Raw genomic sequence first — 22,706 nt, 5'->3', positions numbered from 1 at the left:
TTTGAGACTTATTGCCCAGACTAGAGTGCAATGGCGCGATCTTGGCTCAATGCAACTTCTGCCTCCTGAGTTCAAGCAGTTCTCCTGCCTCAGCCTACCGAGTATCTGGAATTACAGGTACACGCCACCACACCCAGCTAATTTTTGTATTTTTAGTAGAGATGGGGTTTTACCACATTGGCCAGGCTGGTCTCAAACTCTGGACCTCAAGTGATCCACCTGCCTTGGCCTCCGAAATTGCTGGGATTATAGGCATCAGCCATCGTGCCCAGCCAAGTATCATTTTTATAAAATTATTTAAATTATTTTAAATTACAGAAAAGGAGGAAGATCCAAGGAAAAACATAAATGTAAACTATAGATATGAATTATAATATTCATCTCCACCGGGCATGGTGCCTCACGCCTGAAATCACTTTGAAAGGCCGAGGCGGGCGGATCACGAGGTCAGGAGATTGAGACCATCCTGGCTAACACAGTGATACCCCGTCTCTACTAAAAATACAAAAAATGAGCCAGGCGTGGTGGCGGGCACCTGCAGTCCCAGCTACTCAGGAGGCTGAGGCAGGAGAATGGCGTGAACCCAGGAGGCAGAGCTTGCAGTGAGCCGAGATTGCATCACTTCCCTCCAGCGTGGGGGACAGAGAGAGGCTCCGTCCCAAAAATAATAATAATAATAATAATAATAATAATAATAATAATATTCATCTCATGTTTTTCTACCATTATCTACCCATTCCTAATCCAGATTAGGCAATTAATACAAATAAGCATTGAAGTTAGCTCTAATTTGGGAAAACTGAATTAGCTTCTCCTCTTTGTCACATAGCTTCATAAAAAGTGACCTTTATACAAGTCTACATACAAGAAAAAAGGAAAAATAGAAATTTTATACTTTAGTACACTTTAGTATACTTTAGTATAAAATTGTATACTTTTATACTTTAGTGAAATGTACCTAAAGAAATTTTACCTAGTCTTCAGTTCAGTTCTCAAAATTCTACATGAAATTAAGTTATAAATCAACCACAGAATAAAATTTCCATTTTATTGGAAAGCCATTAAGTGAAAATTTAATTAAAATTTTGAAATCATCCAAAATTCCATGATCTTAAATCACTTTTATGTTATATTTTTCTTCTTTCTTTAAATGCCAACTTTTTTTAGAGTTGCAACTGTAATTGTTATGGCATTTTACACAAATTTTCAACTACAAGCCAGCAAAGAAATAAGACTTCTAATCCTAACAATAATTTTGTAGCTCAGAGAAACTGATAAGCAGATAAATTCACTTATTTACAAAAAGTCATATGCTGAATTAACTGCGAAACTGAGACTACACACAAATATCTAATTTGCAATCCATTGCTTTTTCTATTACATTCTGAGGTTTAAAGACCACACACACACACAAAAACACTTCTGTTTTAGTAAACTATATTTGTAGAGTTTAGAATTTGTCCTGTAGGGGTCTTTACAAGAAAAAAGGAGTTCCTAACTTACGTAAATTTATGACAGGTATTTTATATTTCAATGAATAGAGTGGTAAGAGAGGAAAATAAACAATTTTTTAAAAAGGAATTTTATATTTCAGTAAAAGATAATTTAGAGAGAAAAAAAATTATCCCTTTCACCCCACGAAAGCCGGTGTTAGTGACCATCTGTCTCCCACATTAAAATGAAGCCATTTTAAAAGACCTGACTTCTAATCCTTATTCAATGCAAGGGTTTTCAAACTATATTCTAATATCAGTACGGGGCTCCACAAAAGTGCCTCAGGGACCCCTTCATAAGGCTAAGGAGGTAAGCCTCAGAGCGTCCCATTCCAAAATCAACTATAGCAGCCACATTTTATCCTGGGCTTCCATATATGATGTCACTAGAATAAAAGGATTCTCCCACTTTAAGAAAGTTTAGGCCGGGCACAGTGGCTCACACCTGTAATCTCAGCACTTTGGGAGGCCAAGGCAGGTAGTTCACCTGAGGTCAGGAGTTTGAGACCAGCCTGGCCAACATGGTGAAACCACATCTCTACCAAAAATACAAAAATTAGCTGGGCATAGTGGCGGACAGCTGTAATCCCAGCTACTCAAGAGGCTGAGGCAGGAGAATTGCCTCAACGCGGTGGGCAGAGGTTGCAATGAGTCAAGATCGCACCACTGCACTCCAGCCTGGGTAACAAGAGCGAAACTTGGTCTCAAAAAAGAAAAAAAAAAAAGTTTAATACTTCAGCTATGGTTCAACTTATCTTTGTCCTCCTTTCACCATTATTCCAATATTGGTTCCTTCCCTATAAATCTCAAGCCAATTACCAACAACCCCTCCTTATAACACAAAATCTAGGTACGTGACCCACATACCCTGACCCACCCCAATTTGACTTTCTCCAAGTTTCTAATTCTTCTTAAAAGAAAATGGGGCTAGGGAAGAGACTATGGCTTTCTTACCTAGAGTATGCATTCATCAGAGTAGCTGCAGTTGTCCTTTTTGCTGCTCCCTTTTCTAAAATTTGATAGACTTCATCCTTGTTGTGTACTGTAATTTCTTCTAAACCTTTAATTATCACTCCTCTCTGACCAAAATACCAAAAGAACATCCATTAGATTGGTTAAAACACACACATACACTCACACACACACTCACACACACACACACTCTCTCTGACTTCTCAAAGCCTCACACATTAAAATTCAGAGACATTTCATTCTCAAAGACTGAATTACCTTGTTACGGGGATCATCAAACATCTGTAGTCTCTCAGAAACATCAGATGATGGATTAAGAAGATCAAAAAGCTCTTCATTATAGATCTCCAACAGAGACACTTTGACTGAAAATTCAGTACCATTATCAGTAAGTTTCTCAAAAATTTGATGAAGGGTACGTGGAATTATACCAGCCAAGGGATCCTGAAATTATAATAAGGACTAATATAAAGGAAGAATGCCATTTACTGTGGCAGTTAAAATACATGGGACTCCTTTATAATATATTTAAACATAAGTATGGCAAAGCAAGTTAAAACAAAACAAAAAAAGAAACAACTAACCTAATGTTAGAGAAGTCATTTACAACAGTCTGTTCAACAGTAGTCTTCACACCCTCCATAAACCCGTCACACTTCTTAGCCATCTTCATCCCTGAGCATTACATAGAAACCAATGGAACCTATCTACTTAAAAAGCCAAGTTCACCCGGGCACGGTGGCTCACCCCTATAATCCCAGCACTTTGGGAGGCCAAGGCAGGTGGATCACGAGGTCAGGAGATCAAGACCATCCCGGCCAACATGGTGAAACCCCATCTCTACTAAAAATACAAAAATTAGCCGGGCTTGGTGGCGTGCACCTGTAGTCCCAGCTACTCAGGAGGCTGACGCAGGAGAATCACTTGAACCCAGGAGGTGGAGGTTGCAGTGAGCCGAGATCGAGCCATTGTACTCCAGCCTGGGCAACAGAGTGAGACTCCGTCTCAAAAAAAAAAAAAAAAAAAGCCAAGTTCAATAATTCTGCCCAACGAAACTATGCTTTAAGCCTATTCCGTATCTCCTATGGTTACAATTTTATAACTTTATTATCCATATATGTAAAGTAAGTTAATGACTCAATTATGTAAACACTAGAAAAAAAGGTTCTACCAAACTGTCAGTAATTTGGAAAATTAGCTGGGCAAGGTAGTATGTGCCTCTAATCCCAGCTACTCAGGAGGCTGAGGTAGGAGGACTCCTGAAGCCCAAGAGTTCAAGACTGGCCTGGGGAACACAGTGGGACCCCATCACTTTAAAATTAAAAAAACAAAAAAAATTTCTTTTTTTTTTTCTAAATTAACTAGTTTTTTGGTTTTTTTTGGTTTTTTTGAGACAGAGTCTCCTTCTGTTGCCCAGGCTGGAGTGCAGTGGCACCACCTCAGCTCACTGCAGCATCTGCCTCCCGGGTTCCAGTGAATCTCCTGCCTCAGCCTCTTGGGTAGCTGGGATTACAGGTATGTGCCACCACACCCAGCTAATTTTTGTATTTTTAGTAGAGACCGGGTTTCACCATGTTGGCCAGGCTGGTCTCCAACTGCTGACCTCAGGTGATCTGCCCGCCTCGGCCTCCCAAAGTGCTAGGATTACAGGCATGAGCCACCGCGCCCAGCCAATTATCTAATTATTAAACTCATTTAAATTTAAACACATTACTAAATTTAAAACTAAATTTTTTTTAAAAAGTTTTAACACTTCAGCTCTAGTTCAGCTTGTCTTTGCTCTTCTTTCAACTTTCTTCCAGTATTGGTTCTCTCCCTTAGTTATTAAACTCACTTAAATTCATGGAAATCTTTGTAAAACATAGTATATGCTTTCTGCAATATTAAACAATACATTCATCTTAATTTCTTGAACACTTAAGATCATCATGAATAAAGTAATATACTTCCCCTGGCCATGCTAACTTTCTGAGACCCATTCCTTCAGTACAAAGCCCTCTGTGCCTTCAAGCCTCACTCATATTCCAACTTTTCTACAATATTCTGCTCCAACCATTCTGTCATAAATAGACCCCTCTTTTGTCATATAACTGTGCCATATATATTGGTCCTTCCTCTTCCACTGAGGCTGTTTCTTAAGCAGGAGTCATACCATGCAGTTTAATTTTACTGTAGTAGTGGTTTATCCTAAGTTCATTTTGACATAGGTACTCTGATCTTCTCTATTTCAAGACAGAGGCCCTCAAACAAGTTTTATACAGTTAAATTTCAGCCACATTAGAGATAAAAATATGTTATAAACAATAAATACCTCTTCCCAGGTATACTCTTCATTAGGTGACCTTTCACCTTCCATTGTAAAAGTTTTTCCAGTGCCAGTTTGGCCATACCTGTAAAGATGAACAAGTGTTAAATCAAAAAGAAACACGTACCCATATGACTCTTAGTGATAGACTAAAAAAACGAAAAACAGGCCCGGCGCAGTGGCTCACACCTATAATCCCAACACTTTGGGAGGCCGAGGTGGGCGGATCACCTGAGGTCAGGAGTTCGAGACCAGCCTGGCCAACACGGTGAAACCATGTCTCTACTAAAAATACAAAAATTAGCCAGGCATGGTGGCAGGCACCTGTAATCCCAGCTACTTGGGAGGCTGAAATAGGAGAATTGCTTGAACCCAGGAGGCAGAGGTTGCAGTGAGCTGAGATCGCGCCATTGCACTCCAGCCTGGGCAACAAGAGTGAAACTCCATCTCAAAAAACAAACAAACAACAACAAAAAACACAAGCATTTAAGCTTTTTCATAAATCTGAAAAAACACCCTTTTACTTACGCAAAGATAGTGCAATTATAGCCCATAATAACTTCATCCAGAATTGGACAAACAACACTTCGGTAAACATCAATCTGTTTAGTAGATGCTCCAAACACCTAATGAAAAAAAGAATTAAAAAAAAAAATCAACCTCAAAATTACTCATTTTAATAATTTTGTTGTTCATATGTTAACTAATTCATAATTCAGCCCATTAGCAGCCATCTGACAATTCAGAGACAACTGAAATTTCTAAGTATACACAATTTTCCAGGTAAAATATGTATATTAAAATTATTTTAATTAGTGGATAATCAAGAAATTGTACCATATGTTACCATATCAAAAGTATATGTCTTCCTTGAGCTCTTGTCAGCCAATCCTCCAGTTCGTACACTAACTTCTTTTCGTACAGGATCACATTCTACTATTGAATGGGCGCTAGCTTTCCGCTCTGCCAAATTAAATGGTCTATAAAAAGAAATACACAAAGTCATTCAAGAGCTCTTAGTTCTCAGGTTATCAATGACATTTTCACTAACTACATTTGTCAAGAAAAATGCGAAGTTCTGACCACATTGTTGGTGATGGAGATTAAATCAGGACTAAATGATACTGCTAAAGCAGACAGTAAAATTATAAGTGTCTCAAGTTTCACGAATATAATTTTTTAAATGTTCAAAGATATGTTAAGACATTACAATTCTGGCAGCTTCTTAGAGTAGATACTAATAGAATTGTTTTGTTTTGACGGTAGAGATAGGGTCTCGCTGTGTTGCACAGGCTGGTCTCAAACTTCTGGGCTCAAGTGATCATCCCACCTCAGCTTCCCAAGGTGCTAGTATTACAGATGTGAGACACTGTGCCCAGCCACTAACAGGTTTTAACTTGTAAAAATGCCAAACTTATTTTTCAGAATTCCATTTCTCCTATTCTTAAAATCTCATCAAGGCTGGGCGCAGTGGCTCACACCTCTAATCCCAGCACTTTGGGAGGCTGCGGCAGGCGGATCACCTGAGGTCGGGAGTTCGAGACCTGCCTGACCAACATGGAGTAACTCAGTCTCTATTAAAAATACAAAATTAGCTGGGCATGGTGGCACATGCCTGTAATCCCAGCTACTCGGGAGGCTGAGGCAGAATTGCTTGAACCTGGGAGGCAGAGGTTGCGGTGAGCCAAGAGTGCGCCATTGCACTCCAGCCTGGGCAACAAGAGCAAAACTCCATCTCAAAAAAAAAAAAAAAAAAAAAAAATCTGATCAAATTAGGTTATGATGTAGTAGAAAAAACATGTCAAATTTGTGTTCAAAATACTAATCTGCCAGTAGATACCTGGCACAAAATAAAAGTACATAAAAATAATGACTAATAAGTTGAGTACTTACTATGTGCCAGGTACTTATTGTTTCAAGTGCTTTGCATTGTGCTCAGTTTGTCCACACAACACTGTGAGGTTGGTAATATTATTAGCCCCATTTTTAAATGAGTGAATAGACACAGAAGGTCTACACTGCCAACTGGATCAAGAGTCCTCATTCTATGGAAATGCCTGAGTAGGTATTTAGTTGAAATGATTATTTCCTCAGGAAGTCCTTTCCATCCTACGTGCCTCCCCAACCTGCTCCAACCAAGACCACATTAAATGTCTGCTATATATTCCTACAGCACCCTTTATACACCCTTCCTAAACATCACCTCTCTTATCATCTTTTTTTTAATGTGTTACCCACTAAACCTCAGATTACTAGATTAAGAAATCCTGTCTAGTTTACTGTTTCCCCAGCAACAACTACTATGCTCAGCACACAGTAGGTTCTCAAATATCTGTTAAACTACATTGCCTAATAAATGTCATCCTAAGAGGAATTATGGGAAAACTAAAAATAATCACAGTCCACAGAGTAGCATCCATAAGATAATTATATACTTAATACATGTCTGGGCCAAAGGGAGAGACATAATCTTGACCTGAGTTCATTTTTCCCATTGAGTACCATATATTTTGGAGAAAGTGCCAAACAGGAAATTATTTTCCCCTTATCACTAGATAAATCAAGTTGCTACTTATTTAAGAAGGATACCTCAACTTCCCCTGGCACAGCCCACTCTGAGTATACTTCTGAGTGATCAGAAGACCAAATCTGTGATCCTAGGAAACTTAACTCCCAGGTAGTATCTGGTAATGCTTTCATTTGCCAACTATACTAAAACCTACACAATGCATATAACCGACATGAATGTACAGTATTATTAAAACTTCAACAAAACTAAGGCAGAACCAACTTATACTGAGGTAGGCCAAGAGCATCAAGTGGAATGAATTGCTCTCATGTGGCTAAAGCTTTTCCAATTAGTCTATTATTTTTGGCATCCCCTAAACTAGTATCTTGCCTGGACATATAAAATTAAGTTACCAAATGTATACCATTCACATTGTCAGGACTGAGTGATAGGAAATTCATACAGATCACACATTCCTAAAAGTTATCAAAATTCTCAGAGAAGCTTTAGGGACTATCTGTACTCTAAGAAAGAGTACTGCCAAGTCATTAGTTTCCTACCGAGACTTCTCTAACTTATTAGAAATTGCAAAGTTTCGGCTGCTCACACTAACAAATCCATCAGTTTGTTGGCTTCACTATAGTTATATAAAAATTCAAACAATCAAAATGGTGAGGGAAGGGAGATTGAGGATTAAAAAAACCTAAGTCCTATCCTGAGGAGAGGTGCTAAATTAACTCATTCCACAAATATTCATCAAGTACTTACTATGTGATATGTAATTTTCTAGACACTGGAGATATAGCAATGAACAATACAAAGTTAAAGGAAAGAAAAAAACACCAAAATCCTGTGCTCAGGGAGCTTTTAATTTAGTTAAAGGAAGGAAGAGATGACTATCAAATGAATAAATATATTAGATGCTGATAAATTAGAAATGAAAATAAAGCAGGCCAGGCACAGTGGCTCATGCCCGTAATCTCAGCACTTTGGGAGGCTGAGGTGGGTGAATCACTTGAGGTCAGGAGTTTGAGATCAGCCTGGCCAACATGGTAAAAACCCATCTCTATTAAAAATACAAAAATTAGGCTGGGCACAGTGGCTCACACCTGTAATCCTAGCACTTTGGGAGGCCAAGGTGGGCAGATCACTTGAGGTCAGAAGTTCGAAACTAACCCTCGCCAATATGGTGAAACCTCATCTCTACTAAAAATACAAAAATTAGCCAGAAATCACTTGAACCTGGGAGACGAGGTTGCAGCGAGCCGAGACTGTGCCACTACACTCCAGCCTGGGCGAAAGAGTGAGACTCCATCTCAAAAAAAAAAAAAAAAAAATTAGTCAGGCATGGTGGCAGCCACCTACAGTCCCAGCTACTTGGGAGGCTGAAGCAGAGGTTGCAGTGAGCCAAGAATGCGCCACTGCACTCCAGGCCTGGGCAACAGAGCAAGACTCTGTCTCAAAAAAAAAAAAAAAAGAAAAAGAAAAGAAAGCAGTTTAAGGGGGACAGGAAGTGCTGAGAGGGGAAGATAGTTGGTTGCTATTTTAGGGTAGTTAGGGAATGCTTCTATGCAGGTGATATTTAAGCAGAACCTAAAAAGCAAGGGAGCCAGGCCCTGTAGGTATTTTGATGGAAAAATTTTTCAGGCAGAGAGAACAGAAATTGCAAAGATTCTGAAGTAAAAGCAGGTAGATGTATTTTTTAAATGTGTGTGTGAAATCAGCCAGGCGTGGTGGCACGCTCCTGTAATCCCAGCTACTCCGGAGGCTGAGACATGAGAATCGCTTGAACCGGGAGGCGGAGGTTGCACTGAGCCGAGATTGCGCCACTGCACTCCAGCCTGGGCAACAAGAGCGAAACTCAGTCTCAAAACAAACAAAAAACACACACACACACACACACACACACACACACACACACACACACACACACACACACACACACACACACACACACACACACACACACACACACACACACACACACACACACACACACACACACACACACACACACACACACACACACACACACACACACACACACACACACACACACACACACGTGTGTGTTTAAGTAACCAGGGTTCAAAGACATCACAGAAAATTTTAGAGATTAATGAAAATGAAAATACAACATACCAAAACTTACGGGACACAGCAAAAGCAGTGCTAAGGGGGAAATTTATAGCTATGAATGCTTACATTAAAAAGCAAGAAAGATCTCGTATCAATACCCTAACTTTACAACTTAAGGAACTGGAAACAGAAGAACTAGTTATTTGTATCTTCTCTCTTATTGTTGAAAGAGTATTTTCAACAATTGTATGCCAACAAATCGGATAACCCAGCTGAACAAATTCCTAGAAACACAATACCTACAAAGACTAAATCACAAAGAAATGGAAATTCTGAATGGAGCTATAACCAGTAAAGAGGTGGACTCACTAACCAAAAATCTCCTGACAAAGAAAAGCCCTAGATCTGATAGTTTCACAGGTGAATTATACAAAACATTTCAAGAAGATCTAATACCAGTTCTTCTCAATCTTTTCCCAGAAAAAAATCTAGTAAAGGAGAGAACACCTCCCAACTCATTTTGTGAGGCAAGCATTACCCTGATACCAAAGCCAGATAAAGGCAACTACAAGAAAACTACAGATCACCATCCCTTATGAACACTGATAAAAAAAATCCTCAACAAAATACCAACACATTGAACTGAGCAGCACAAGAATTATACACCATGACCAAGTGGGATTTATTCCTGGAATATAGGGATGGTTCAACATGTAAAAATTGATCAATGTAATATACCAAATTAACAGAATGAAGGAAACCAAAGGATCATGTCAATCGATGCAGGAAAAGCATGTGACAAAACTCAAAATCCATTAGTCATAAAAATGCTCAACAAACTAGGAATAGAGTGAAACTACCTCAACAAAATAAAAGCAACATATGAAAAACCCACAGCAAACATAATTGATGGTCAAAGACTGAAGAATGTTCCTCTAAAAACAAGAACAGGGCCAGCACAGTGGCTCACGCCTGTAATCACAGCACTATGGAGCACTAAGAGGAGAGGATCACTTGAAGCCAGGAGTTCAGGATCAGCATGGGAAACACAGCGAGACCCCATCTCTGAGTAGTCCCAGCTACTCAGGAAACTGAGGCAGGAGGATCTCAAACTAATAAATAAAAGAACAGGAGCAAGACAAGGATGCCCAATGCCCACTTTCGCCACTTCCATTCGACATAATACTGTAAGTTCTAGCTAGAGCAATTAGGCAAGAAAGAAAAATAAGGGCCGGGCATGGTGGCTCACGCCTGTAATCCCAGCACTTTGGGAGGCTGAGGCAGGCAGATCGCGAGATCAGGAGATCAAGACCAGCCTGGCTAAAACAGCGAAACCCCATCTCTGCTAAAAATACATAAAAAAAAAAAAAAAAAAATTAGCCAGTTATGGTGGCACATGCCTGTAGTATCAGCTACTCGGAAGGCTGAGGCAGGAGAATCGTTTGAACCCAGGAGGCGGAGGTTGCAGTGAGCAGAGATCGCACCAGAGTGAGCCTCCATCTCAAAAAAAAAAAAAAAAAAGAAAAAGAAAAAAAAAAAAGAAAGAAAAAGAAAAAAGAAAAATAAAAGGCATCCAAATTGAAAAGGTAAAGGTTGAGGGCTGAGAGCGGTGGCTCATGCCTGTAATCCCAGCACTTTGGGAGGCCAAGGTGGATGGATCACGAGGTCAGGAGTTCAAGACCAGCCTGGCCAAGATGATGAACTCCCATCTCTACTAAAAATACAAAAATTAGCTGGGCGTGGTGGCATGTGCATGTAATCCCAGCTACTTGGGAGGCTGAGGCAGAGAACTGCTTGAACCCAGGAGGCAGAGGTAACAGTGAGCCGAGATGGCGCCACTGCACTCCAGCCTGGGTGACAGAGCGAGACTCCATCTCAAAAAAAGAAAAAAAGAAAGAAAAGGAAAAAGTAAAATTATCTGTCTGCAGATTATATGATCTTTTATATAGAAAACCTGGCCGGGCATGGTGGCTCACACCTATAATCCCAGTACTTCGGGAACCCAAGGGGATTTGAGGTCAGGAGTTTGAGACCAGCCTTGCCAACATAGTGAAACCCCGTCTCTACTAAAACTACAAAAACTTAGCTAGGCATGAGCGCATGCCTGTAGTCCCAGCTACTCGGGAGGCTGAGGCAGGAGAATCGCTTGAACCCAGGAGGCAGAGGTTGCAATGAGCCAAGATCGCGCCACTGCACTCCAGCCTGTGCAGCAGAGGAAGACTCCGTCTCAAAAGAAAAAGGAAAAGAAAGAAAACCGTAAAATTCATCGGGGCAAAAGGAGCTAGAGCATCGAGAAGAATAGCTAGTGGATATCGGGCTTAATAGCTAGGTGATGGGTTGATCTGTGCAGCAAACTATGATGGCACAGGTTTACCTATGTGATAAACCTGCACATCCTGCACATGTACCCCAGAACTTAAAAGTTGATGAAAAAAATAATAAAAATAAGGCCGAGTGCGGTGGCTCACGCCTGTAATCCCAACACTTCGGGAGGCCGAAGCGGGAGGATCACGAGGTCAGGAGTTCAAGACCAGCCTGACCAACATGGTGAAACCCCATCTCTACTAAAAATACAAAAACTGGCCTGGCGTGGTGGCGGGTGCCTATAACCCCAGCTACTCCAGAAGATGAGGCACAGAATTGCTTGAACCCGGGAGGCAGAGATTGCAGTGAGCCGAGATCACACCACTGCACTCCCGCCTGGGCGATAGACCGAGATTTCGTCTCAAAAAAAAAAAATAAATAAATAAATAAATAAAAATAAAAAAATAATAATAATAATAAACTAAGGTTCAATAGTTAATTTAAAAAAAAAAAGCCGGGCACAGTGGTTCACGGCTGTAATCCCAGAACTTTGGGAGGCCGAGACGGGTGGATCACGAGGTCAAGAGATCGAGACCATCCTGGCCAACATGGGGAAACCCCGTCTCTACTAAAAATACAAAAATTAGCTGGGTGTCGTAGCGTGCGCCTGTAGTCCCAGCTACTCGGGAGGCTGAGGCAGGAGAATCACTTGAACCTGGGAGGTAGAGGTTGCAGTGAGCCGAGATCACACCACTGCACTCCAGCCTGGCAACAGAGCAAGACTCCATCTCAAAAAAAAAAAAAAAGAAAACCCTAAAATTCCACACACACACACAAAAAAACTTAGAACTAATAAATGAATTCAGCAAAGTAGCTGGATACAAAGTCAACATGCAAAATCCAGCAACGTTTCTTTTTTTTTTTCTTTTTTTTTGAGACAGAGTCTCACTCTGTTGCCCAGGCTGGAGTACACCTCCAGCCTGTGGTGGCTTGGCTCACCACAATCTCCACCTTCCGGGTTCAAGCAATTCTCCTGCCTCAGCCTCCTAAGTAGCTGGGACTACAGGCGTGCGCCACCATGCCTGGCTAATTTTTGTATTTTTAGTAGAGACAGGGTCTCACTATGTTGGCCAGGCTTGTCTCGAACTCCTGATCTCGTGATCCGCCCACCTTGCCTCCCAAAGTGCTGTGATAACAGGTGAGAGCCACTGCACCCAGCTTCCAGTTACATTTTTATACACTAAGAATGAACAATCTAAAAAGGAAATTACAAAAACAACTCAATTTAAAATAGCATCAAAAAGAATAAAATATTAATAATTAATTTAACCAAGGAGGTGAAAGACTTATAAAATGAAAACTATAAAACACTGCTGAGGCCAGGCGCAGTGGCTCATGCCTATAATCCCAGCAGTTTGGGAGGCCAAGGCGGGTGGATCACCTGAGGTCAAGAGTTCGTGACCAGCCTGACCAACATGGTGAAACCTTGTCTCTAGTAAAAATACAAAAATTAGCTGGTCGTGGTGCCGCATACCTGTAATCCCAGCTACTCGGGAGGCCGAGGCAGGAGAATCACTTGAACTCAGGAGGTGGAGGTTGCAATGAGCCAAGATTGCGCCACTGCACTCCAGCCTGGACAACAAGAGCAAAACTCCGTCTCAAAAAAAAAAAAACTGCTGACAGAAATTAAGGTGCATAAATAAATGGAAACACATCCCTTGTTCATGAACTGAAAGACTTAATATTGTTAAGATGCCAATACTACCCAAAGTGATCTATAGATTCAATGTAATCCCTATTAAAATCCCAATGACGTGTTTCACACAAATAGAAAAATCCATCCTCAAATTCATATGGAATCCCAAGGGAGTCCAGATAGCCAAAACAATCTTGAAAAAGAACAAAGCTGGAGGATTCACACTTCCTGATTTCAAAACTTAATACAAAGCTGCAATAATCAAATCCATGTGGTACTGACATAAAGACAGACTTATAGACCAATGGAACAGAATAGCACTTAGAAATAAGCCCTCTTATATATGGGCAAATGATTTTTAATAAGGTTGCCAAGACCATTCAATCAGAAAAAGACAATCTTTTCAACAAATGGTGCTGGGAAACTAAATATCCATATGCAAAAGAATGAGGTTGGACCCTTATCTAACACAATATACAAAAATTAACTCAAAATGGATCAAAAATGTATGTAAGACCTAAAGCTATAAAACTCTTAGAAGAAAACATAAGGCAAAAGCTTCCCAACAATGGATTTGGCAATGATTTCTTGGATATAACACCAAAGATACAGGGAACAAAAACAAAAAGACAAACTGGACTTCATAAAAATTTAAAATGTTTGTGTATCAAAAGACAGCATCCCTGTGATCCCAGCTACCTGCAAGGCTGAGGTAGAAGGACTACTTGAGCCCAGGAGTTCACAACCAGTCTGAGCAATAAAGCAAGATACTATATTTAAAGGGGGGGAAAAATAGCCCAGGCATGGGCTCACGCCTGTAATCCCAGCACTTTGGGAGGCCAGGGTGGGCAGATCACCTGAGATCAGGAGTTGAAGACCAGCCTGACCAACATGGTGAAACCCCATCTCTACTAAAAATACAAAATTAGCCAGGCATGGTGGCGCATGCCTGTAATCCCAGCTACTTGGGAGGCTGAGGCAGGAAAATCGCTTGAACCCAGGAGGCAGAGGTTGCAGTAAGCCAAGATTGCACCAATGCACTCCATCCAGCCTAGGCAATGAGAGCAAAATTCCGTCTCAAAAAACAAACAAACAAACAAAAAAACCTAAGGGGGAAAAAAAATAAGGTTTTTTTCCATCATGGTGCAGGATCAAGGTAAAAAAAGAGAACTCTGGCCAGACGAGGGCTCACACTCATAATCCCAGCACTTTGGGAGGCCAAAATGGGTGGATCACTTGAGGCCAGTAGTTCAAGACCAGCCTGGCCAACAAGGGAAAACTCCATCTCTACTAAAAATACAAAAAATTAGCCAGGCATGGTGGTGCACACCTGTAATCCCAGCTACTTGGGAGGCTGAAGCATAAGAATTGCTTGAACCTGGCAGGCAGAGGTTACAGTGAGCCGAGATTGTGCCACTGCACTCCAGCCTGGGTGACAGAGCGATTTTCTGTCTCAATATCTGTATGGAGGAGACTGGAGACGACTGACCCCAGCAGCCAAGGTGTTGGAGCAGCTCATAAGCCAGACCCCTGTGTTCTCCAAAGTCAAATACATTGTCAGATCCTTTGGCATCAGGAGAAATGAAAAGATTGCCACCCACTGCACAAAGAGCCAAAGCAGAAGAAACCCTGGAGAAAGGTCTAAAGATGCAGGAGTGTGAATCAAGAAAGAACAACTTCAACTTCTCGGATACTGGAAACTTTGGTTTGGAAATCCAGGAACACATAGATTTGGGTATCAAATGTGACCCATGCATTGGTATCTACAGCCTGGACTTCTATATGGTGCTGGGTAGACCTGGTTTCAGCACTGCAGACACATAGCACAGAACAGGCTGCACTGGGGCCAAACACAGAATCAACAAAGAGGCCATGCGCTGGTTCCAAAAAGTAAAAGAAAGGAAAAGACCACACGGTATCAATGAGTAAAAAGGCAACCCACAGTAATGGGGAAAAAATTTTTGCCGTTCATATATCTGAAAATATCCAAAATATATAGAAAATTCCTAAAACTCAACAACAAAAAAGCAAACCAATTTAAAAATGGGCAAAGGACTTAAACAGACATTTCTCCAAAGATACACAAAATGGCCAGTAAACACATGAAAAGATGCTCAACATCATTAATCATTAGGGAAATACAAATCAAAACTACAATGAGATACCACCTCACACTCAATGGATGGCTACTTGAAAAAAAAAAAACAGAAAATAAATGTTGGTGAGAATGTGGAGAAATTGGAACCCTTATGCACTGTTGGTGGGAATGTAAAATGGTCCAGCCACTGTGGAAAATAGTTTGTTGATTCCTCAAAAACTTTAAAATAGAATTATCATATGATCCAACAATTACAATTCTGGGTAAATACCCAAACGAATTGAAAACCCATATTCATAGCAACGTTATTCATAATAGCTAAAATTAAGAAGTAACTCAAGGCCGGGCGCGGTGGCGCACGCCTGTAATCCCGGCTCTTAGGGAGGCCAAGGTGGGCAGATCACGAGGTCAGGAGATCGAGACCATCCTGGCTAATATGGTGAAACCCTGTCTCTACTAAAAATACAAAAAATTAGCCAGGCGAGATGGTGGATGCCTGTAGTCCCAGCTCCTCAGGAGGCTGAGGCAGGAGAATGGCGTGAACCCGGGAGATGGAGCTTGCAGTGAGCCAAGACCGCACCACTGCACTCCAGCCTGGGCAAGAGAGCGAGACTCGGTCTCAAAAAAAGAAAAAGAAAAAGAAAAGAAGTAACTCAAGTGTCCATTGACATATGAAGGTACAAGCAAAATGTGGTATATACATATAACAAATACTATTCAGCCTTAAAAACGAAGAAAACCCTGACATTTGCTACAACATGGTCCAACCTGGAAGACATTATGCCTAAGTGGAATGAGCAAGTCACAAAAGGATAAATACTGTATTATGACTCCACTTTATGAAGTACTTAGAGTAGTCAAAATCATAGACAGTCCAATGGTAGGTGTCAGGGGTTGATGGGAGAGGGAAATGGGGAGTTATTGTTTAATGTGTATGGAGTTTCAGTTTTTCATGATGAAAAGAGTTATGGAGATGGATGGTAGTAATGGTTGCAGAATATTATGTATTTAATATCACTGAACTGTACACTTAAAAGTGGTTAAGATGTTAAATTTTATATTATGTGTATTTGAAAACGACTTTTTAAATTGGGAAAAAAATAGGGGAGGGAGTAGGAGGGGCATAAGAAAGAGAACCAGTAGCACATTATGTAGGGATCTGTAAACTTTAATCTGTGGGTCAAACCTGGCCCCTGCCCTGCCAGATTTAAGAATGATTTTTACAGTTTTAAAGTGTTCTTAAAAAAAAAAAAAGATCAGAAAATAATGCGACAGAAACCACATGTAGAGGGGTACGGTAGCTCACGTCTATAATCCCAGCACTTTGGGAGGCCAAGGCAGGTGGATTCTCTGAGGTCAGGGGTTCGAGACCACCCTGGCCAACATGGTGAAACCCCATGTCTACTAAAAATACAAAAATTAGCTAGGCATAGCAGTGTGCGCCTGTAATCCCAGCTATCTGAGAGGCTGAAGTGGGAAAATCGCTTGAATCCGGGAGGCGGAGGTTGCAGTGAGCTGAGATTGCATCACTGCACTACGGCCTAAGAGAGCGAGACCCTGTCTCAAAAAAAATGATAAACCATATGTGATCCACAAAGCCTAAAGTATTTAAATAAAATAAATATTTATTTCTCTGGGCCCTTTACAGAAAAGGCTTACCAACCCCTGAGGACCTTGCAACTCATAAGTCGCCTATTTACTAAAGCTTAATAACAGACTTGCACCAGGAAGGCTATTTGAAAAAAGGCTAATCTGAAAAAAAAATCTCTTTACACAAAAATTATTGTAAATATTAGACACAAGCAAAGAACTATTCATTGGTGATAAAGTAAATCTCTTCTAAGGCAAGACTTGAAATGTATATGGATCATAAACATCAACTTCAAGATAATGGTTAACTGTGGCTGGAGGAAAAGGGATGGAGAGGGAAAAGGGCGGCTCCAGCAATGATTGTTTTGTTTCTTAATCTGGGTGATGAATATACAAATGTTTATTACATTGTTCTTAATAATTTTTTGTAAGTCTGAAGTATTTTGTAACTAACATTAAAAAAAATTAAATAAACGCATACGGAAAAGGTAATATTGCCTGGTTTTATTAAACAACCAAAATAATTTTAAAATTTGCACTTGTTATATGCACTGCATTTTTAAATAAAAATCTTCAAACAACTATTAACAGAAGCCCCAGAGTACAACAACTAGTAAGTGTCACTGGCTAGACTTAAGATTGCCACCCAATTTCCTCTCTGGCACCTAGTTTAGAAACCTAGTCATCACCTTCGATATCCACAATTCAAGTTACCAGGTCTGAGTAAACAATAGCCTAAGAAAGTTTGTTGATACAAGTTTTTCTAAAAAATAACCTTTTAATTTTAGAATACTTTGGGGTTTACAGAAAAGTTGCAACAGCAACTGTTAACAGCCACAAAAACACACACACAAAACACACATACTTAGTAAACTGTGGAGAGCCTCTAAAAAGTTGAATAAATCAATTCTAACTAAGCAGCAGTTTCTAGCTCATTTTAAAATTGGGAAGTTACTTGGAAACCAGTCAGGGGAGGGCCGAACACCCCTCCACAACCCCTTATCTCGAAATATCCGTTTAATTTGGTCTATGAACAAACAGGCAAATGAAAGAGAAAACTGCAGCACAATCAGAAATTTACACTAGCTTAACTTGTCTTGATCTTTTAAAAAACATAAACTCACTTTATAACTTAATTTTTAATGTTTAAGGACAGAAATGTTTACTTGTTTAGTAGGGATGCAGAAAATATTGCATCTAGAATAAAGAGAACAGTGATTGATTGCTTTTTAGAGGTAATAATACCAACGTAAGTGCTTAACCATCTGCAAACAGGTATTCAGTCTTACTTCCAAACTGACAAACTACATGAAGTAGCATATAAAAGTGACACCTAAATCTTTATTGACTATAGTTTAAAAATAAGAACGCACTTTTCAGTATGGAACAGTGATCAAATCAAACATGCTATTTTCTCCTAAAAATCAGACACACACAGCAACCGGGTGTCATTTTTATTGAACAGAACGCGGAGAACCAAGAAACTGGGACCCTCAGAAAATGCAAATAAAATCCCTCTCCCTGGACCGCGCAGTAGAGGGCCCAGCAGCGAAGCCCCGGCGCTCGGAATCCTGTCAGCCCTCTCCCTACCTGCATCTCACCACCACCTGGATGTTCTTCCCCTTCTCCTCTTTCTTCTTCGCAGACGAATTTGGCTGCGACGCCATGACGGTCCCCGCCAAAAAATCAAGGCCCGGCCGCTGACCTGGGCGCTGTGAGGAGCGGAGGGGCTTGGCGGCCGGCAGGAGCCGGAGTCTCCCTGGTCCCTCTCGGGCGCTGGCGTGGCCTGGAGGACCGACGCACGCAGCTCGGCGTCCCCGCTCTCTACTCGGTACTCTGGCCGTGGCGTTTGTCCCGCGCCAGCCGGAGCCGCCAAATCACTAATCTCGTCTCCGCTCGAATCCCCAGAAACCGAGCAACGACTCGGCGCCTCAATTTGAAAAAGGGACCGAGTAGCCGGACCAATGGCTGCGCTGGCGCGCAAGGGACCATGGGATGCAGTATCCTCACCGGAGCCCCGCCCCCGGAGCGTGGCCTACGGGAACGTAAAGAGATGGTCTGTCCGCTTGCTCCGGAACTTGGTAGTCCGGAGCCGAGACGCTAGAACTTGGTGTGGAACTTTTAGCGTAGTGTGGTTCAACTTACATAACGTCCCTAGCCCAAAATTCCCTCAGCTGCAGAGAGGAAATAATAGTAACCATCTCAGAGGGTTAGGGTGAGAATTAATGAGCTTGTGGAAGTAAATAGATTGGAATATATGGTAAGCACTCGCCATGATTATAATTATTAAAGAATTGTAAGAGAGGGCAGTAGAAGCACAGAAGAGAGGTCCAAAGCGAGCCGCCATCCCGGAGGCAGAGGCCAGACTAGTCTTTTTTTTTTTGTGAGACGGAGTCTCGCTCTTGTCACCCAGGCTGGAGTGCAGTGGCGCGATCTCGGCTCACTGCAACCTCCGCCTCCCGGGTTCAAGCGATTCTGCTGCTTCAGCCCCCGAGTAGCTGGGATTACAGGTGCGTGCCACCACGCCCGGCTAATATTTGTATTTTCAGTAGAGATGTGGTTTCACCATGTTGGCCAGGCTGGTCTCGAACTCCTGACCTCAGATGATCCACCCGCCTCGGCCTCCCAAAGTGCTGGGATTACAGGCGTGAGCCACCGCGCCCGGTCCAGGATAGTCTTGAAGAATAATTAATGTTGGGGCCCGGTGGCTCACGCCTGTAATCCCAACACTTTAACGGGCCGAGGTAGGAGGATAGCTTAAGTTCCAGGAGTTTGAGACCAGCCTGGGCGACATAGGGTCCCAACAAGTCTCAACAAAAAATAGGGGGGAAAAATAGCCTGGTGTGGTGGTACGTGCCTTCTGGTCCCATCTACTCGGGAGGCTGAGGAAGAAGGATCGCTGAACACGGGAGATCGAGGCTGCAGTGAGCCGGGATTATGCCGCTGGATTACTCCAGCCTAGGCGACAGAGCAATGCCCTTTCTCAAAAAGAAAATAATAATAATAATTAGGAAGTGTTAAGAGATAAGGCTACTACAGGTTCCAAATCGTGATGAAATGGACACTGGATGCCATTTGGAAGACACTGAATTTATCCTTTAGTCATCATCTCTAAGCGACTCCAGGCAAGAAAGCAGGGTCCGCCTCGATTTTAGAACGACTGCACTGACCGACTGACGCAGGCCGCGGGCGCGCTGCGCTCTCGGTTTCTGCGCGGCGCAGCGGGCGGTGGCATCTCAAGGAAGCTGCGCAAACATCCGCCGCCCCGGCCTACGGATCCCAGCATGCAGTGCTCGCTGGGGCCTGCGCGCCCTCGGTCACCTCCGGCCTGCTGCGGGCGAACTTTTCGGGGTCTTGGCAGTGCCTGGCGTGACTCGACCGCTGTAGGTGTGGTATGCCGCACCAGGAAATACTGAAACAGGAGCCTATTGTTATGAATAACTTTTAAAATCTTAAGGAAATTGAACACTTGAACAAAGGATTTTTAGCAAAGCAATTTTATTTTTGCGCAGAGGGGTGCCTTTTTGGCCAGTCGCCATGAGAGCACACCTGAACGAAGGGGCATGAGTCTTTATTTTTGACGCAAGTCCCGCCCCTGTATCTTTTTCCCATTGGCTGGGGTCGGGTCGTATAATCTAAACTAATCCGGTTGGCTAAACATTTGATTTTTTTTTGCTAAGGTGGGCACGTAAAAGAAAGCGGAGAGGAAAGGGGAAGGGGTGTCTGTAATGAGCTAGAAAGTTAGTCCTCTTTTCAAATAAGGAAAGAAATGTGAGCTGGTATTGATAACGCCTGGTATTGTGGCGTGCCTGGGCATTTAACAAAAGCAAAAAGGAAAAAAGGAGAAAAAGAGAAAAAAGAGAGGGTACCATGAATTCAAGAATAAAAGATTGATCGGGTTATTTGAAGAGAAACATCGTATCCCACGCTATGTTGTAGTCGGTTCCTGGAACTGCGCTTCTGGCCCACACAACCCATGGGAACCTAAATGTCGTGTTAGTCTATTAAGTAATAGCCCGGTGTAGTGGAAAGTTCTGACGTCCTTTTTGTGTTCCTCCACTTGCTAATCCCCTACATGCGCCACCCCCACCCCCCCACCCCAGCCCCCCGCCCCAAGGAAATAACTGCATCTACAGCTCCTTCTGCTGGTCATCTCTATTTTGAGTAGCCAGCTGTCTATTGATATCTCCTCTTAGGTGGCTCGCTGGCATTTCAAAATGGGACCTATCCCAAACGGAACCCTATCTTCTTATCTCTACCCTAATCTTTTCTCATCTGGATACTGGTGCTAACCAGAACCTTTGATTCCTCCACGTGTAGTGGAGTCCTGTTGATTTTATCTCCCCTGCGATGATCACCCTAGTCCAAGGCTCTTATCTCTTCCCTGAACAACTGTCATCTACCTCCTTAACAAGTTTCTCTTCTGCCTTTTTCTCCTCCCCCCGACCCCTCCACTACATTTACTCAGCAAGGGAAGCGTCTTTTAAGAAATAGGAAAATAAGATTATGCTCTTCATCTGCTTTTTAATCTTACACTACCTTCTCATTTGTATTTAGAATGAAATCCAAACTCATTACCATGCCCTGTAGGGTCCTTATGATCTGGCCTTTGTCCATACCACCAACTAAAGGCACTTTCCAAAAATCTCATCACCATGCTTCGGAGCTCCTAGCTTTTTCCTGTGACCAGGCCCTTGTACCTGACGTACCCTCTGCCCTGAACTCTGGCTCTTTGCATGGCTTACCCATCTCATTCTTCAGCTCTCAGTTGAACTTTCTCTTTTAAAAACACCTCTCCTGACCACCCTATCTAAAGCACATTCTTCATAATTTTCTTTTTTTTTTTTTGAGATGGAGTCTTGCCCTGTCCCCCATGCCGAAGTGCAGTGGTGGGATCTCGGCTCATCACAACCTCCGCCTCCTGGGTTCAAGCAATTCTTGTGCCTCAGCCTCCTGAATAGGTGGGATTACAAGTGCCCCACTACGCCCGGCTAATTTTTTTTTATATTTTTAGTAGAGACTAGGTTTCACCATGTTGGCCAGGCTAGTCTCGAACTCCTGACCTCAAGTAATCTGCCCTCCTTGGCCTCCCAAAGTGCTGGGATTACAGATGTGAGCCACTGCACCTGGCCTTCCTCATAACTTTCTATCTCAGAACCCTGTCTATTTTCTTCATAACACTGCAGGCAATATATTGTGTGTCTCCCTGGATAGAATGTAAGTTTCATTAGGGACCCTGTCTTTTTGTTCAGTATTATTTTCCCAGTGTCTTGAACAAGCCTTACACCAAAGTAAGGCTTTACTCAATAAATATATATTGAGTACCTGAAGGAAATTACTTCACCTCTATCAGCCTTGGTTTCCTCATCTGTAAAATGGAGATAATAATAATTACTGTTATTGTGAGGATTAAAATAACATATAAAGTGCCTGGGATATAATAGGAAAAAAAAAATCTTAATTTCTCCTTTTTGGCTGGGCACGGTGGCTCATGCCTTTAATCCCAGCACTTTGGGAGGCCGAGATGGGCAGATCATAAGGTCAGGAATTCAAGACCAGTTTGGCCAATAAATATGGTAAAACCCTGTCTCTACTAAAAATACAAAAAAAAGTAGCCAGGCTTGGTGGTGGGCGCCTATAGTCCCAGCTATTCAGGAGGC

The 22,706-nt window shown here is 42.0% G+C and overlaps 1 protein-coding gene and 1 pseudogene across 1 annotated transcript in view; one reads left to right on the top strand and one right to left on the bottom strand.

The window, feature by feature from the left end:
- The window catches only part of KIF11 (kinesin family member 11), a 64,877-nt gene extending 43,964 nt beyond the window's left edge, over window positions 1-20,913 (bottom strand). Inside the window, exons 1-6 of the mRNA XM_054435885.2 lie at window positions 18,637-20,913; window positions 5,618-5,750; window positions 5,299-5,396; window positions 4,777-4,855; window positions 2,724-2,909; window positions 2,448-2,572 (exon numbers count right to left, since the gene is read on the bottom strand). Of these exons, the coding sequence (XP_054291860.1) occupies window positions 2,448-2,572; window positions 2,724-2,909; window positions 4,777-4,855; window positions 5,299-5,396; window positions 5,618-5,750; window positions 18,637-18,713 (698 nt within the window). The 5' untranslated portion in view covers window positions 18,714-20,913. The remainder of the gene's footprint in view (window positions 1-2,447; window positions 2,573-2,723; window positions 2,910-4,776; window positions 4,856-5,298; window positions 5,397-5,617; window positions 5,751-18,636) is intronic.
- LOC134740196 (large ribosomal subunit protein uL5-like) lies at window positions 7,512-15,287 on the top strand (annotated as a pseudogene).
- Window positions 20,914-22,706: the final 1,793 nt, after the last annotated feature.

The sequence above is a fragment of the Pongo pygmaeus genome, chromosome 8, assembly GCF_028885625.2.
Source record: "Pongo pygmaeus isolate AG05252 chromosome 8, NHGRI_mPonPyg2-v2.0_pri, whole genome shotgun sequence".
Classification (NCBI taxonomy): domain Eukaryota; kingdom Metazoa; phylum Chordata; class Mammalia; order Primates; family Hominidae; genus Pongo; species Pongo pygmaeus.
Note: the sequence above shows the minus strand (reverse complement) of the source record. Positions and strands in the feature narration are given on the sequence as shown.